A 17,074-nucleotide genomic window follows, 5' to 3' on the forward strand; every position below is an offset into this window, starting at 1 on the left:
AAAAAAAAAAAGAATCACGATTAGAAGGTTGGGTCAGGGCCGTGGTCAAGTCAAGATGGATGGATGGTTGATTGATAGATAGATAGATGAAAGGAATGAAAGATTGGAAGGAATGGAAGTACGGATTATTCTCACACTACCTCTACCACCTTTGGATACTACTATATTATCTTAAAGTATAATACAATAATCCGATTGTTCACATGTGACCTCTAACGAATCTTCTTTAAAAATAATTCGATGAATAGTCGTTGCGATCAGTGCTGAGATATCCATGGATAAAAAAAAACTATCCAACTTTCCATCTATGCATTTCTTGCGTTGCCAAGACAATGTAAAAAAAAAAAAAAAAAAAACTCTTGTGTTTAAAGATCATCAGAATTCATTGCAATGACAATAGTAAGATGGACAGATAGATGTTGTGTTTACAGGAACAGGAGCAAAATACAGATACAATACATATATTCATATATATTTATATATATTGAATGGCAGCATCATCATTATGTTGTTGATTGGTGCATCACTCTCATGACTAGACTGCAGTTTGAATATGTATGCATTGTTGCTTGTTTGTGTTTGTTTGTTTGTTTTGTGATTCTTCTGTCTGTCTGTGAGTGCCCAAAAAGTAAAAGTAAAAGGATGAACTATAAAGGGATTATTATGTCTAGATTTGTGGTATCATATGATGTGTCTCTGTCACTAAAAACACTGGTTGCGGAAGCTTTTTTTTTTATAGAGGGAGATTTAATGTTTTTTTTTTGTTTAAATTTTTTTGTCAGTTTGACCCACCAAGCTTGATGTGTGAAGCACCAGTGAAATGTTATTATTATTATTACTTTTTTGAATAATTCTTTATTAGATTCTACTATTAGAGAGCTCTAACAGAACATTCAACACCAGTACAACTACACCACAGTACATTAAAAACCTTTTCTTCTCATTACGATCTTTCTTTCCTTGCTTGCGTCACTTTCAAAGTAAAAGGTATATAAATATTTTAATAACAACAACAACAACAACAAACAACATCTACTACAAAAGAGAGAGAGAGAGAGAGAGATACTATAGTCAAACAACAAGTCAAGAAAGAGAGGAGAGATATAAATACGATATGATATGATATGATGGCACTCTATAGGAAAAAGAGGAGGAAGAGGATATTCATTCACACAAACCACAAAAATCAAATATTGTATTTTTTTACCCTTTTTCCTTGCTTTTTTTTATTTTTTTTTATTTTTTACTTTTGTCCCCAACATACTACTACTGCTATACTCTACTTTCATTTCTTTATTATTTGTTCATTCATTCATTTTCACTTGCACTTTTGTCATTCTAAAGTAGAACCCAATAATCCGATTATTATTATTATTATTTTTCATTATTGTATTTACCAAATTTCATTTCATTTATTCTTATAACATATATTATATTTACTTTAATATTCGATAGGAAATTTAAGAACAGTTATCAGATTTGTATATATTGCCTGGTTTTTAAAATACAAATAACAAACAACAACAAAAAAAGATACGATTTGAATCCTTTGTCTAGTCGTAACAACACAGTAGTAGTAATAGTGAATAATAATCAACATTGTCAGTTTGTGTAATAACCCCTTAGTACAACAAAACAACAACAACCAAAATAATGTCAGTTCCTTCATCAGCTGCATCTACCACCTCGAGAGCCATCCCATTCAATGTGTCTCGACAGGACATGATCAACTTCTCGACATCGTTGGGCGGCACTTTATACGGCACCACCCCAGGTGGCACCAAGCTTGTCTATGACAAGAACACTCTCTTGCAATACCGTAACTCTCCTCTTGCAAAGACTCCACCACCACCTGAAATGGCCAACATGCTCAACATGATCAACAAGTCCCAATCCTCCCCACACCCACATTCAAAACCAATTCACTCTAACAAGCAACCCGCAGCAGCATCGACCAGCGCTGAAGCCAAAAACACCACGAAACAAAATGAAGATGGTAAGAGAGAAAACAGAAATAGAAATACAAAAAACAAAACAAAACAAGGAGGAAAAGATAGTTGGATTATGTTTTGTTTGTTATTTGTTGGATATAAAAAAGGAAAATGGATGGATTGATGGATAGACATTATAGACAATCCATTTAGACATTACAATCCTTTATTTATTTAATTGGAAAATATTTTATATTAACATTTAATTCTTTTATTATTTTTAGATATTTTCGAAATGGATTAATATAATATTATAATACTATTATAATATACATATACACTTAAAAATATAAAAAAAAATATAAAAATACTTTAAAAAGACATACCCAAAAAAACAAACAAAAGATATATATACTTATTCGTTTTGGTGTAGGTGAATAATCATTAGTAACACGATTATTACCAACCAAAATAAGAGAAGAGTATTAATATAATAACAATCGTAATCATCGTCATTTAAAATAGATAATTGTAAAAATACATAATGTGGATCCGTAATCATAATCATAACCATCATCGTTTTGATTGGTGGGCAGTGGGAACTGAGTTTAATGTTGTAAATAAATAATAATTAAGAATCCTTTTAAATATTTTATTCATATTTATTCTTTAGTCAGGTGATCATAGAAATAGAAATAGAAATAGAATAACGCATTTAACTAATGTGTCACATGATATAATAAATGTTTGTGGAATAATTTAATCCTTTTGAATCATCATAATTATTTATTTGTTGTTTTTTACTTGTGAGTTGATTTCTTTGTATCTTTTGCATTGTTATTGTTATTATTGTTGGAATGATGGTTATGATTATGATGATGATAGGTAGCAGGAGCTTGTTGTAAAATCGATTTTTCTTTAGTTACAGAACTACCACCATGATGTCCATTATTATTATTATTATCTACATGTTTAACATCCTTTTCTTTGTTATTGTTTACAGGTGCATTTTTTTGTTGTTGTTGTTCTTGTTGTTGTTGATTGGCCAATGCGGTTTCCAATCTTTCTTGTTTTTCCCTTTCCTTTGATGCAAATTTAGGATGTGGGATGGCATTTCCATTGTCCCTTTCAGGCAGGTATGGAATCAATTGGGTGACTCTACCAATACCCTTGGCACGACCTTCTCTAAAAATCAGTCGGTTGTTGACAGTGAGGAACTCTGGTCTTGCCGTATACCTAAATCTGACCTTTGCCTTGTCACCCGTTCGAATGACATCCTTTTCCATCCAAACGATACGAGCACATTGTTGACTGGCTCCACAATGTACTACTGCCTCGTAGTTTAGAGAGATGGTGGTGCTGTGATACAAGATAACCACCTCTGCCTCAAACTCTCGCACTGCCACTGGTTTTGCAGAGGGATGTGTGAGAATCATACCTTTGCGAATCGACTTTTTCACCTTCATCTTGATGGCAACCGATGCCGTCTGACCTGCTCTCACCTGCTTCACCGGCAGTCTCTTTGAATGAATGCTCTTGACCTGTACGCTTGTAAACTGTCCATGTTCGTCTGGTCCCAGCAAGAGATTCTCTCCTACCGTAATCGAACCTTTCATCAAAGTACCTGAAACTACTGTTCCTACACCTGTTACATTCCAAATTGAATCAATGTCCAATTGAGAAGGTTTCTCCAAGAGACTATCCCATCCTTTTTGGCGGGCAAGAGGTTAAGGAAAGTACGAAGAAGATCGAGGTTTTCACCTGTGACATTGGAGACACAAAAGATGGGGGCGATACGATCAGAGACAAAGCTACGGGCGGCTACAACTACATCGTCGTGGTTGTGGATGACGACGGGGAGTTTACGCGATCCGGGAGACTTGAGGATCTTTTTAATGTCATTCATCGTCTCGGTCATGACATTCTCGGGACACCTGTCAATCTTGGTGACGACGACAAATACTGGTACACGAAGGGCCAGAGCGATACCCAAGTGTTCTTTGGTCATACCAACACATCCATTGTTGGCGCTGACCATCAGCATGCTGAAATCAGGTGCATGACTAGTCATACCAAACAGCGTAGTCTTTATGTATTTACAGTGACCAGCTGTATCGACAAACGTGATGATCTTGGATGACAGTTCGGCAATCTCAGACGGACTGATGCATCCATGCAACGATCCACCATTCGCACTACCTCCATGACCCGCATCATAATTGACAATCTTTCCACGCGAATCAAATCCTACAATCTCTTGTGACAGACTGCTTGTACGACCAGTCTCAATCTCGTGTTTGTGACGAAATACATTGAGTCTTGCCAATCCTCTACCATTGTCCAATTGTCCTCTTGTCAATACTCCCAATAGAGTTGATTTTCCTGCGTCTAAATTAAAATAATAATTAGTATATTATAATATCTCTATCTGAGTCACTTTTGACTTTTCTTTTACTTACCAACATTTCCAGTGACACAAATTCTAACTTCAGAAAAATCATCAGATGCAAACTTTCTAATCAATACTTCATAGACCTCTCCCTTTGTACCATTACGAGTTCTTATAATCGTAAGGTCGGCAGAGAGACGAGAAGCCATTGTACGCAGGGTTGTCAAACTGGCCTGCATCTCGGTTTCGCCCAATCCTACGGCAGTGCCATCGTCGTCGACACCAATCTCATAGATTGCTTCACCCATGCCTTCACCCAGTCTCCACTTTAACTGTGTCACCAAATGCTCCAATCGTTCGGCAGTGGGACTGATCAGTTGTAGTTTGTACTCGATATTGCCAAATTCAACCTCGGGTTGCAAATGAATGATTCCATTACTGTCTGCTTTTCCTCCCATTGTTGGTGTTGTTGCTGGAATACCAATACCAAAACTCAATCCATCAATCGTGTCACTTGAACTTGACAGATCAGTTGATGTTGTGGTAGTAGAAGTGGTCGATGTCGTGGTTGTCGTCATAGTCGAGTTACTTGAAATGGTTGTGGCAGCCATACTAGAAGAAATTATTTTGGTAGTGTCCATAATAACTGTTGTAGCAGTTGCTGATTGTAGCGACGTTGCTGTTGTTACTAATGCTTCAGATTCATCGCTTGTATCTGAATTAGTATTCATTGTTTTCTATTATTAATAATAAAAGGATAAATTTAAATATAAATATAATATATAATTTATTTCCTGCCTCGAAAAAAGACACAAATAGAAAAAAAAAAAACTGTCTTTTTAAAAAACTATAAAGTTAACAAATTTAAATAAATATATACAAATAAATAGTCAATTATAATCGTTATATATATGGAATCATAATAATGATGTTTCTATATATATATGTTGCTTGTTGTTGTTCTTGCTGATTTCTTGTTGATGATTGTTGTTGATGTGTTAATCAATTTAAAGTTTGATTTTGATTGGATGAATGGTTGGTTGGTTGATTCTGACTTATTTTTAAATATACACAATATATAACATAGATAAAAGAATAATAAAATACAGATAATATATATATATAAATATATATAAATAAATATAAACAAATAATAAGAAAATGAGAATATGAATACAATAGACAGAGTTTTTACAAACAGCAAATTATAAAATTACTGCTGGTGGCCTTTTTTAAAAAATACTGCTGCTTCTTTTTTTTAAATTATTCTAAATTTTTTTTTTTTGATAGGTGTCTGTCTGTGTCTCCTTTTGCATTTCCTCATCCTTTCCTATCTTTGCATCACAGCGATCATCATATGTGAATGTTTGCACATTAGGTTCATTGTCGATCTTTCAATTTATCGACAATGAAACAAGATAGATTCGAGGTGAACAGATGTTTATTGTCATGTGATTATTACCTTTTGATTATATATAGTTCTATATTAGAGATAGAGAGTATATAGAATGGATAGAATGGTTGGTTGATTATAGATGCTAAACAAACATGAAAGATTCAAATTTAATTGATTAAAGTAAATACTAGATAATTGAATCTTTCATATAAAAAAAACAAAAAATAGATATATAGATATAGATAAATATTTATTATTTATTATTGGAAGAAGGATCTATGGAAGAGGACAATATTTCTGTTGGGTATGGTCGTAGTGGATTGGATTATTTTTGAAAAAAAAGGAATAAAAGTAGAATTGGTAAAAGTTTTGCGAATTGACTGAGATATAGTATTATCTATTGATGACGCTCCTAGTTTTTGATGTTCAATCAACTAAATTTCATGTTTCAATCAACAAGAAATAAGGATAAGGAATATGGATTTGAATTTCTTTGGTACATTTATTAATTAATTATTTCTCAAGATGGTGGTGGTTCTGGTCAAATACATCAACTTTGACAGAATCTATTATATCTTGTAGTGGTTGATAAAAAGTATATATATATATATTTTATTCATCATCCATCCCCCACTCTTTCTGATGATCACCAAACTTATCATTCTCAGGGTAGTGGAGTGATGTTGGTCAATGGTTTTTGGTCAGACTTGTCATGAACGATGAATTCAACAAACAATACTCTTTCTTCATAGAATTTTTCGATGTTGAGGTCGCAGCCACTGAAATCAAGGTCTACCCAGTCAGTGTGCATCAGCTGACTCATCGCAAATCCGCTATGTTTGTATGTATCATCGACGACACGAATTTCTTCACAAATAGTTCTGTTCATTGTTGCTCGACTACTAGCTGACTGACAGTAAATTCTTGGGAGACTGCATTGCATAGTGGTTTTGGTCAATGGACTGGCAGTCAAAACACGAACTTGCAGCTTTCTCTTGCCACCCTTGATAGCGACTGGAAGATTGGAACCTGGTGTTGGATAGAGACCATAGCATCCAGATACTGGTTCAATACTCTCTGGGAAATCACGGTATCCTTCCATGAAATCTTGGCTCTGAGCGGGGTAGAAATAGGCAGCATCTACACGATAGGCGTGGTCAAGGTCTGGAAGCTCGAGTGGGTTGCAAGGAAAGGAACTATTCTGATACGATGTGTCAACAGGTCTCTTTTGTTCTGGATGAATTAAAAGTTTGACTGGATACCACCACGAATCACTCTTTAACAATAGGTGACCGTTTTTATAGAATTCCTTGATGTCGTCTGCTTTAGCTTTCAATGCACCCGTTGCAATATTATTAATCCCTTTTTTGTAAGTAATATGTAGTCTTTCTCTCAATGATTTAACTTCACCTGCATTAGCATTGGCTTTCTTTCCACTGATAAAGTATGGATCAACTTCTAATTGATACCACCATGTCTACAAAAATAAATAAATAATTAATGAATGAATTAAATGTTAACGTCAAACAACAAACAAGACCATACATTTAATACATTCATAACAGAGATGTACAAGAACACAATTAAAAAAGAATGTTACTTTTTCAATAGGGGGACGTCACTACTTATAGTTTTCAAACCATCCAAAGAAATGAAAGAAAATACCAAAAAAAATAAAAAACTTTGAGAATTATAATTATAGGTATGGTTGGTAAGATTTCCTTTTATATCCAGTTCATTTTTACATTTTTTGTAGATCTTTGTATTATTTCAATTGGAGTAATCTATACCTCCTCTCCTCTACAATAATAAAATATAATGTAAATAATAATAATTATCAAGTGACCTAGAGTATTTATTTATTTATTATTATCATTCATTGTTAACTTCTAAAATGATTTAGAGAGAAAGACTACACTGCACTACATTACATATTACATACCATTCACACATACGAATACTCATTATCATTATTATTTATTTTGTTGAATCTACAATCTAAAATTAATTTTACCTACCTCTATCTATCTATCTATTTTGAACTCTTATAATAATACATATATAGTCAAAACACTCACACATACTATTAATATTTAAACCAAATAATTTCAAAATTTAATTAAAAAAAAAAAAGAAATATTTTTGATGATATAAAAATATGTTTAACATTGAATTTTTAATATGTGGAACTTTATTTCTATTTATTTGTGGTAGAATCTTAAAGGTTTGTATTAGTGCATACTCAATCAATTGAGAACATGTCACAACAACATGCAGTCATCTAATAATCTATTTATCTATATGTAGGGTATACTACTTAGAAATGTTAGTCAGTTTGTACATCCGATCAAGGGTGTGATGAATGGAGAGGATCCATTGTTGGGTCCGTTTGCATCGTTGTTGACTAGCAACGATATTGATATTGATAAATCACCACTCGACGAACACGATAGAGAATGGGTACAAGAACTCGAAGATGCTCTGGTTGCAAGTCAACAACAAGAGAAACGAGTTGTATGTTTATACGATGAATGTCATCCTTCACCAATTCAAACACCAAAGAAAAAGAAAAGAAGATTAAGAAAAAGAAATCAACTTGAACAACAAATTAAACAACAACAATATGAATATAAACAACAACAACAACAAGTCAAACAAGTTGAATTAAAAGAATCATCATCTTTGTTTAAAAGTAGTGGAGTTGGACCAAGATTTCTAATGGATTTGGATCTTGGTCAACAACATCATCAAGATGTTGAAGCTAGTTTATCTAGTACTGCAGACACTGATAATAGTTTTTATGATGATGATACAATTTCAGAAGTAGATGATGATGATGAAGATGAAGAAGAAGAAGTAGAAGAGTCAGATGAATTGACATCATCATCAATCGATAAATTACAGCAACAACAAGAGGATGAGGATGAATACGAAGAAATAACACCAGAAGAAGAATTAATAGAAAACTATAAAAAGTTTTTGGAAGAGGATAGAATGGCAATTTACTATTCATGGCATTTGGGTAAACCAATCGTCAACATTACTTCAATCGATGCCATCAAATATGTGTTGAGGGATCAAAGTACACATTTTGAACGGTTTTGGGTGTCTGGCTACTGTCCACTGCGTCACTCTGCAGAGGATTTCAATCGAATCTTTAGAATCTATAGCAAAGTGGCAGGATCAAAAGAAAGTTTAAATAGAATGTTTCCAATTGTTAAAAAGGAGGCATCCATGTTGATGGAATGGATAAACGAGAAACAATCATTAGTATTTGATACTAATAAATTAATTCCAGATGTATGTAAAAGTAAAAATGTTGAAAGACAAGAAAATAATAGTATTATTCATTATTAATTAAATATTTAATTTAGTTTTGCATGTCAATGTTGGCAAGATTATTTATGGGTGGTGCAGAGGATGCATATTTATGTGTAAAGGCAAACTATTTCTTTTACAACAAAACATTTACAGATTATCTATATCATATTTTACCAATACTAAGGAGACTACCAACTCAATATTCTAAAGATTATCGTGTAAGGAATAAGGAATAATTAAATACCAAATATTGTTATGATTATTTATTTAATTTTTCTTTTATTTTTTTTTTAAATATTTTAGAAAAATTCAAAATATAGAAATATTTATCAATTGTATGCAATGAAAGCATACTTTAAATATTTAAACAAGGATGGAAATGGTCACCAAAAGAGTGGTAGTACAAGTAGTAGTGGTAGTGATAATTTAGAACAAGAGGATAGTATTATAAATATATTGGCAGATGCAAGTTACCATGATCGTGAAGGATTGTCTTTGGAAGAGATTCAGATGAGCAACTACATTTTAAACACATCGACAATTTGTGGGTTGATTAGTCTCTTGTCGAGTATATTCTACATGTTTATGCAATTCCCAGAGGTACAACAAAAACTACGTCGCGAAATCAACACTATCCTATCAAAGAATGGACAGACTGCCAAAACATTCACCTTTGACGTTCTCTCTGAAATGCCCTATCTCGATGCAGTCATCATGGAAACGGCTCGTTTATTACCACCTTATCCAAAATTAATTCCAAGATATGCCAATTGTAATGAACGTGTACTTGGTTATAGAATTCCTATTGGTGTATGTATATTTATTAATTAAAAAACAAATTAAATATTAATTAATTATTATTTTTTAATCTAATATTTATTATTTATTATTTTTTTAGACATTAATTAATTGTCCAATAGTAACAACACTTAGAAATCCAAATATATTCCGTGAACCAAATAAATTTATTCCAGAGAGATTCTATGATATGGAGCATGACGTTCAAATGATTGCAGAGTTGGGATGGGGATACGGTACTACTAAGTGTATCGGTGTCAATATGAGCAAGCTACTCATCAAGACTACCCTCATCACTCTATTGTCACAAAGCAAATTTGTGTCATCCAACATTGACCAAGTCAAGATGACAAAAACCTTTTCATCTCTCTACCCTTCCCCATCTATAGAATTTAATGTTTTTCCAATAGTTCAAAGAGCTGAAGAATAAATAATTAAATAATAAAATAATAATATAATATAATTTAATTATTTATTTTCAATATTTTATTTTAATTGGATCGTCAGCTGATTGTTAATAATTACCATAGATGGATTGATTGACCCATTGTCAACTATCATCCGACTTGTTATTTTACAGTTGAGTAGTATTAAACATTAATTAACCTACGAATGATCCAGATATTTTTGTGAAACAAAAGTCACTAAAGAGATCCAATTCGTCAGAAAAACATTAATTAATTCATCATCAGAATTTGAATTATTTGTAACAAATATTTGTGGCACTACATTATCACAAATAGTATATATATATTGACACACATAATAATCGACTATTTCTTTTTATTGATCTTCTTTTTCTTTGTTTTTAAAAAAAAATTGAATAATATTATTTATTGAAATGATTACATGTGGTTTGTTTGGGTACTTTAGTAGTATGTATGTATGTCCAAATATTTGAAGAAAATATATAAATAAAAATAGAAAATAATAAATTATAATTCGAAAATTAATTAATTATTGTTGGGTGTTGGTTGTTGGTTGTTGTTTTGGTATTGGATACATTTCCATTTCATTGGTGTCTTTTTTGGCTTCCTTATTTTTATTCTTGAACATCTTTGAGAAGATCTTGGTGACTTGGACTTTCTTCTTCTTTAATGCCAAGACAACCAACAATATAATAGCCAATGGTATTATTATAAGACCTATTAGAATGACAATGTCAAGGATTCTCGCTTTTACAAATGACTTGTATGAATGAGATTCTGAATCGGATTCTGGTTCTGCTACCACTGCAATTGATACTACTACCATCTTTGATGTAACCATTTCAGCAACTCTTATCGTTACATTGTAATCTAAAAGAATTGAAGATGGTTCAACACTATCCAATAATAAACAAGTAAAATGTTTAAAATCGGGTCCAATAAACTGAGGTGATCTACATTGTTTGCCTTGAATCGTTACCAATACATATGAACTGTCTTTTCCAAAATGATTACCATTGATCGTAACAAGTGATTGCGTTCCATTTGTAATATTGCAAATACTATAAATGAATGGTGCATCACTTGTATAAAATGTAATCAATGGTGTATAATAGTTTACATCTTCAATCTCTGATGAAATAGTTGCATCATTAATATTATATAGAATATTATTTGATGATTGTGTCACACCTGGATCAATAGTTTTAGTATAATACAATGGAGATATTGTTCCTTTGAATGGACCATTATTTCTTGTAAAACTGTTATTATTACTGTTGTATGATACACCCTGCCAAAATCTAAAGTTAGGGTAGTCTTTGATATTCAATGATTGATTAAAACATTGATACATTTCAGCTGATTCTATTGCACCAATATATGGAGCATTTGGTGTTGATTCCATTGTTACTTTGTCAACCATTAATTGCCTGACTCTTTCATATTCTCCACCAAATAGAATGGTTGAATGGAATCTATTGTCACAGACTATAATAATAGATGAAGAAAAATATATAAGGTTAGAATTAATTTAATAATTATTTTCAATTAATTATTTTTTATATACATACAAATATGAGGTTTAAAGGTTTGAGTATAAACATCATCAACTGAAATTGAAATCGGAAGTAGTTTGGTATCTCCAACAAGAGATGATTCGAGTTTACAAATAATCTGTGTTGATGATGCAATTATAATATTACATGGAATATTAGATGTTGAAACATTAACAAATACTAGATTGTTTGTGTTATCACCAAAGTTATCACCAATCAGTGTAATCGATCCATTAGCAGTGAATGATGGATAGACAGCTTTAATAAATGGTGGATATGGTTGCCATGCATAGTGTGTTGACTTGACTCCACTAGCATCTTGAACAGTGACATTGTAAAGTCCAGATAGAGGTGGAACTATACAAGTGATTGATGTTTCTTGTTTTGATGTTATATTACATGATTTCGAGAGTTGTTTGGTTGGATTGGAAAATGTAATGTTGATTGTTGAAATGTTGAATTGTGATAGATTGTTGATTGTTATTGATCCTCCATTTGTACCAATTGATGGAACATATACCTCTTTAATAGGTTGTATTTCACAATATGCTGTATAAACTAGATCATTAGAACCTTTGGCAGTATTAAAATTCCAGTTTGGTCCTTTGATGTAAATATAATCCTCTCCTGCAGCAAGAGTTAAAGATGGTTCACCTGCATTGAATGGACAATATCCTTTAATAAAATAAAAATGATTAATACAATTAATTTTATAAAGAGTTGATACTTTTAATAGACATACCCCAACATTGACCAGTATACATATTAAATAATGGTTGATTGGTTTGTGGTCCACTTGAATAGGTGTAATTCCCATTCCCTTCGATGTCTCTACCAGAGACCCAAACAGTCTTAAAATCGTAGATGTTTTTAATAAAATCCCATTCTTGTTTTGCATCAACTGTGACAAGATATGATTTAAAAGTACTGTTCTTTTCCAAATTGCATTGTTTCATCACCTCTGTCATGTTAGAAGCAAATAAAAAAATGTATCCATGATCATTCCCTCCAATTGAAGTCGGCCAAACAACTGCATCTTGACATTGAATAGGACCAATATTCAACAAAAAAAGCATTAAAACTACTGCCACCTCTACTACCATTACTTTTAAATATTGTAACATTGTGGATAAATAATATTTATATTATTTTATCTTTCTTTTAAATAGTTAATGTTGTCTACTTTGGTAGAGTACCGATTTTGAGCCATTCCCATCATCCAACCCAACAATCCCAATTTAATTTCAGTCTATAATTCTAGGAGGTGATTGGTTGGTGTTCATTGAGATCGTCATCTCTCGCATACATCCTATCCTATCATCTCTCTATTGATAGAACGACGCTATCTTTAAATAAATTACTCTTTTTGGATAATATATGTGTTGTTGTTGTAGTCGAAGAGGAGCAGGAGATATGATAATATTATTATTATTATTATTCTGTCTTGTTGGTTTGGTGAATGATTTCTATTAATAGGTTACATTATCCATTGTCAATAGGTGGTGGAGAGTTGAAATCTGCTTTGTTTGGTTGATTCATCACTTGCCTCTTCTTTCAAGTCTCTCAGCGGACCATATGTACATTATTCAAAAAGCATTATTATTTTTAATTATAATTATCATTGATAATGATCAATTTGCTAGACTATATCTATATGTATACAGGTTGTTGTTGTTGTTTGATTGAATGATATAACTATAACTACGACATGTATCTGTGATGGACCATTCAAAGTACCGTGAAAAATTGATGAGACAGCGACTTTTACAAACACTTTTCTTTGATTATCGCATTTTACGTCACACACGCTGTTTAACCACGTAGTGGGCTTGTCGTCACTCATTTAACCAATCACTGTTGTCTATCTATCTTATCTGTAGTTTTAAGATATTTATTATATACATTATTATTTATACATATACATATATTAAACAAAGAATGAGATGATAATAACAAAGAAGAAGACATTATACTCGAGTGGTGGTGGGACACCATCATTGCTCTCTTTTAAAACACACCACCACTATTACACTTTTACGAAATTAAATTTAATACTATTACTTTTATGCATCATTACAACTCTATTTGTAAATACTACAAATTGTACATATCATCAACAACAACAACAACAGAATAATAAGAATATTAATAAGATAAACATCAATAATAATAATAATAATGTAACAACAATCGAAAATATAAAGATCGAAGATTATAATCATCGTGATAAAGATATAGATGATTTGATTAAATCATTTAAACCAAAGTACTATACTAATAATGTAAAGAAATATGATTCACTAAATACACAATGTACAGGTATGTCAATAATTACAAACAAACAACTTTTGATGGGGTATACATCTAACTTTGCTAACTTGTGTGTATTTTTTTTCAATAGAATATGAACAACCAATAGTTGGAGATTTTGGGTTTAGTAACCTTGCCAATGGATTAACGACGAGTTGGATATTTGATATGAGTAACAATCTAATGAAAAAGGCAATGTTTAGGTTGTGTACAGACGATGAATGCGGTTCACCTAGATATACTTTGCAAGGAGACTATTATGCAGAGATGAACTATAGTCCGCTGTTGTTGGGTGTGGAACAGACCATGTCACTCATACAACCTGTTGTACTCAACCCGCTACCCGACTTGACGCAGACATACTACCTCGAGTTTTCACTAACCAGTTGTCTGTTTCCAGAGACATTGCGACCACAGTTTTGGGTGGATGTTGGCGGTAGTGGCAACCTGATGTTTCAGTCGACCGGCACTATCCTGTATGGCGGTCTGCAAAAGATCGATATGTTGCAGGTGATGGACAGAGAGTCGTTGGATGGCACTCCAAAGAACCTGACGTTTATCGCGTCGTACAGGACAAACGACGAGACGGACGTGCGGGCGGTATCGTGCGGCTACATGTTGTCGGGCGTATCGATTCGACGTGGGCCGGCGACTCAGGCGGCGTTGGTCGAGGGTGACGTGTATGTGAGCGTCGGTGGCGGGTCGGATCTACGGGGAAACGGGTCGCAGGGAAACCCGTTTTCGACTATTGGCACGGCGCTGATGTGGGCGGCACCCAACACGACGCTGTGGCTGGGTGATGGCGTGTACTGCGGGTATGCGATGGCCATGACGATCGAGCAGAGTCGCGCGATTCGCTCAGTCAGTGGAAACCCGCAGGCGGCGATTATCAGCGGGTCGACGCGTAACAGCGCGATCAAAATCAGCTCCAATATAAGGAAAGTCATTTTTACAATGGATGGCGTGGGCATCACGCAGGCATACTCGTCGTCCATGTCGCCGGGCGGGGCGGCGCTCTTCCTCGAGGGTCAGGTGCAAGCGATCGTAAGCAACTGCATGTTTGAAAACAACCACGACAATTCGGACCGTGGGTCCATCTCGCTGCGCGGGGCAGCTAGCTTGCAGCTGACGGGGTGTGTCGTCATCAACTCGTCGAGCGCCGCGGGCGGGGAGCTGTACGGGCCGGCGCTCAGCGCGATCGGCTTTACCGACCAGACGCTCAACCCGTCCGTGTCGGTCGTCGGCAGCACGTTCATCGGCAACCAACACGCGCTGTTTGCGGACCAGGCCGACTCGCTGCTGCTGCACAACTCGACGTTTGTGGGCACGGGCCTGCCGACGCCGCAGTTGTGCTCAATCATGGTCAGTCGGTCGCCCCAGGCGCTCATCAACACGACCGTCATGAGCAACAGCTCCAACGGCGCGCTCTGCGTCATTCGCTCGAGCCTCCAGGTCTACGACAGCGTGCTCGCCAACAACCTGCTGGGCGACGGGCCCGGCGCCAACATTTACATCTCGCAAGCATCTCTTGTCAACCTTTTCAACACGCGCATCGTCGACGGGGTTGCTTCGAGTGGGGCCGCGCTCTTTTTGATGGAGCAGTCGGTCGTCGTCGCGTTTAACTGCTTTTTCGGCAACGTGCTGTCGCAGGGTGCGATCATCTCCAATTCCGAGAGCACTGTCACGATGGAAGACTCGACGATCGTGGACTGCCACGGCGCGTACAGCATCTACCAGTTCTTTGGCAAGATCACCGTCTACAACTCGACGATGACCAACGTGACGGGCGGTGTGTGGGCCAACAATGCGTTCGTGTCGTTTACTGCGTGCGAGCTGACCAACGTGTCGTCCGTCGCGACCGACGACGACATTAACAAGTTCCAAGAGTGCGAGGTCGTGTGGGAGCTGACCAGCTTTACGCAGATCAGCGGCACGACCAACCTGATCCTGTCGACACTCGGCATTATCAACAGCACCGTGCAGTACTCTGGCACGTTTGTCTATGTGCGCGCGCTGTCCACCATGGTCGTGCGCTACAGCAATTTCACCCAAAACAAAGAGAGTCTGTTTGTGCAACAGGCCAACTCGGCGCTCACTATCATCGGCTCGTCTTTTTACGCCAACCAGGCCAATCGGTGGGGCTCGGTGTTGTACCAGTTTGAAAACTCGCGTAACGCCGTTATTTCCAACTGCACATTTGAACACAACTGGGCGACGTTTGGCGGCGCCATCTACTCGCTCAGCAAGTCGTGCATTGTGCTTACCGATATCCAGGCGAGCAACAATAACGCTGTGATGGGAGGGTTTATCGCGACCGATGCCGATGTCGAGCTCTACATCAACGGCTCGAGCAACTTTCACGACAACCGTGCTACGATGGGTGGCGGTGTCGTCTACTTTCAGACGCTGCCACCCGTGTTTGGCGACGATGTTGTCTTTGCCAACAACACGGCTGGGTACGGGCCGAGCAAGGCCACGCCACCCGCGTCGCTGCAGATCCAGGATCCGGAATGCGTGCCGCGTATAGTCACGTCGGGACAGACCCGTGTCACCTGCGCCGTCGTCATCATGGACAGTCTCGGACAGATGGTGTTGAGCTCCGACCTGCTCTACATCAAGGTGTACATGCAGATCAACTTTGCGACAATCGACTTGATGCACTTTGAAGCGGGTGTCGCGCAGTTTACCGACGTGCTGATCCTCGGCATCGTCGGCACACCCATTTCCATCCGATTTGTTGCCAACGACCCTACGCTCAGCTCGGTCTCGCTCGACTACCAGCCGCTGGTCGAGCCGTGTCCGGCCGGCACCATCCCGTCCTTGTCCAACACCCAGTGTGCACCCTGCTCACCGGGCTCGTATGGATTCGACGGCAAGACATGTATCGAGTGTCCCGTTGACGCGTACTGCGCCGGCGGTGCCAGCATCCAGTCCAAGCCGGGATA

General features: G+C 36.1%; 6 protein-coding genes across 6 annotated transcripts; 3 read left to right on the forward strand and 3 right to left on the reverse strand.

Moving 5' to 3' along the window:
• Nucleotides 1–1,653: 1,653 nt before the first annotated feature.
• On the forward strand, nt 1,654–2,235 carry febA (4E-binding protein; the record flags this gene model as incomplete). Its single annotated transcript, XM_004362479.1, has 2 exons — nt 1,654–1,996; nt 2,216–2,235. 2 exons carry the CDS (start codon nt 1,654–1,656, stop codon nt 2,233–2,235), a joined length of 363 nt encoding a protein of 120 aa, XP_004362536.1.
• Nucleotides 2,236–2,731: 496 nt separating this feature from the next.
• On the reverse strand, nt 2,732–5,051 carry gtpbp1 (GTP-binding protein 1; the record flags this gene model as incomplete). The annotated part of the gene is made up of 5 exons (XM_004362480.1): nt 2,732–3,290; nt 3,370–3,472; nt 3,693–4,017; nt 4,183–4,319; nt 4,391–5,051. The coding sequence occupies 5 exons, from the start codon at nt 5,049–5,051 to the stop codon at nt 2,732–2,734; spliced, it is 1,785 nt and encodes a 594-aa protein (XP_004362537.1).
• A 1,329-nt stretch (nt 5,052–6,380) lies between these two features.
• Nucleotides 6,381–7,687, reverse strand: DFA_02931 (uncharacterized protein; the record flags this gene model as incomplete). The annotated part of the gene is made up of 2 exons (XM_004362481.1): nt 6,381–7,193; nt 7,655–7,687. 2 exons carry the CDS (start codon nt 7,685–7,687, stop codon nt 6,381–6,383), a joined length of 846 nt encoding a protein of 281 aa, XP_004362538.1.
• A 187-nt stretch (nt 7,688–7,874) lies between these two features.
• Nucleotides 7,875–10,265, forward strand: CYP556A1 (cytochrome P450 family protein; the record flags this gene model as incomplete). The annotated part of the gene is made up of 5 exons (XM_004362482.1): nt 7,875–7,940; nt 8,024–9,016; nt 9,091–9,255; nt 9,341–9,847; nt 9,936–10,265. The coding sequence occupies 5 exons, from the start codon at nt 7,875–7,877 to the stop codon at nt 10,263–10,265; spliced, it is 2,061 nt and encodes a 686-aa protein (XP_004362539.1).
• A 527-nt stretch (nt 10,266–10,792) lies between these two features.
• On the reverse strand, nt 10,793–12,787 carry DFA_02933 (uncharacterized protein; the record flags this gene model as incomplete). The annotated part of the gene is made up of 3 exons (XM_004362483.1): nt 10,793–11,751; nt 11,835–12,494; nt 12,547–12,787. The coding sequence occupies 3 exons, from the start codon at nt 12,785–12,787 to the stop codon at nt 10,793–10,795; spliced, it is 1,860 nt and encodes a 619-aa protein (XP_004362540.1).
• Nucleotides 12,788–13,762: 975 nt separating this feature from the next.
• On the forward strand, nt 13,763–16,795 carry DFA_02934 (uncharacterized protein; the record flags this gene model as incomplete). Its single annotated transcript, XM_004362484.1, has 4 exons — nt 13,763–14,138; nt 14,221–14,809; nt 16,015–16,285; nt 16,481–16,795. The coding sequence occupies 4 exons, from the start codon at nt 13,763–13,765 to the stop codon at nt 16,793–16,795; spliced, it is 1,551 nt and encodes a 516-aa protein (XP_004362541.1).
• Nucleotides 16,796–17,074: the final 279 nt, after the last annotated feature.

Source organism: Cavenderia fasciculata, assembly GCF_000203815.1.
Source record: "Cavenderia fasciculata unplaced genomic scaffold Scf_Dfasci-G-b-205a01.r1-3, whole genome shotgun sequence".
In the NCBI taxonomy this organism is placed as follows: Eukaryota; Evosea; class Eumycetozoa; order Acytosteliales; family Cavenderiaceae; genus Cavenderia; species Cavenderia fasciculata.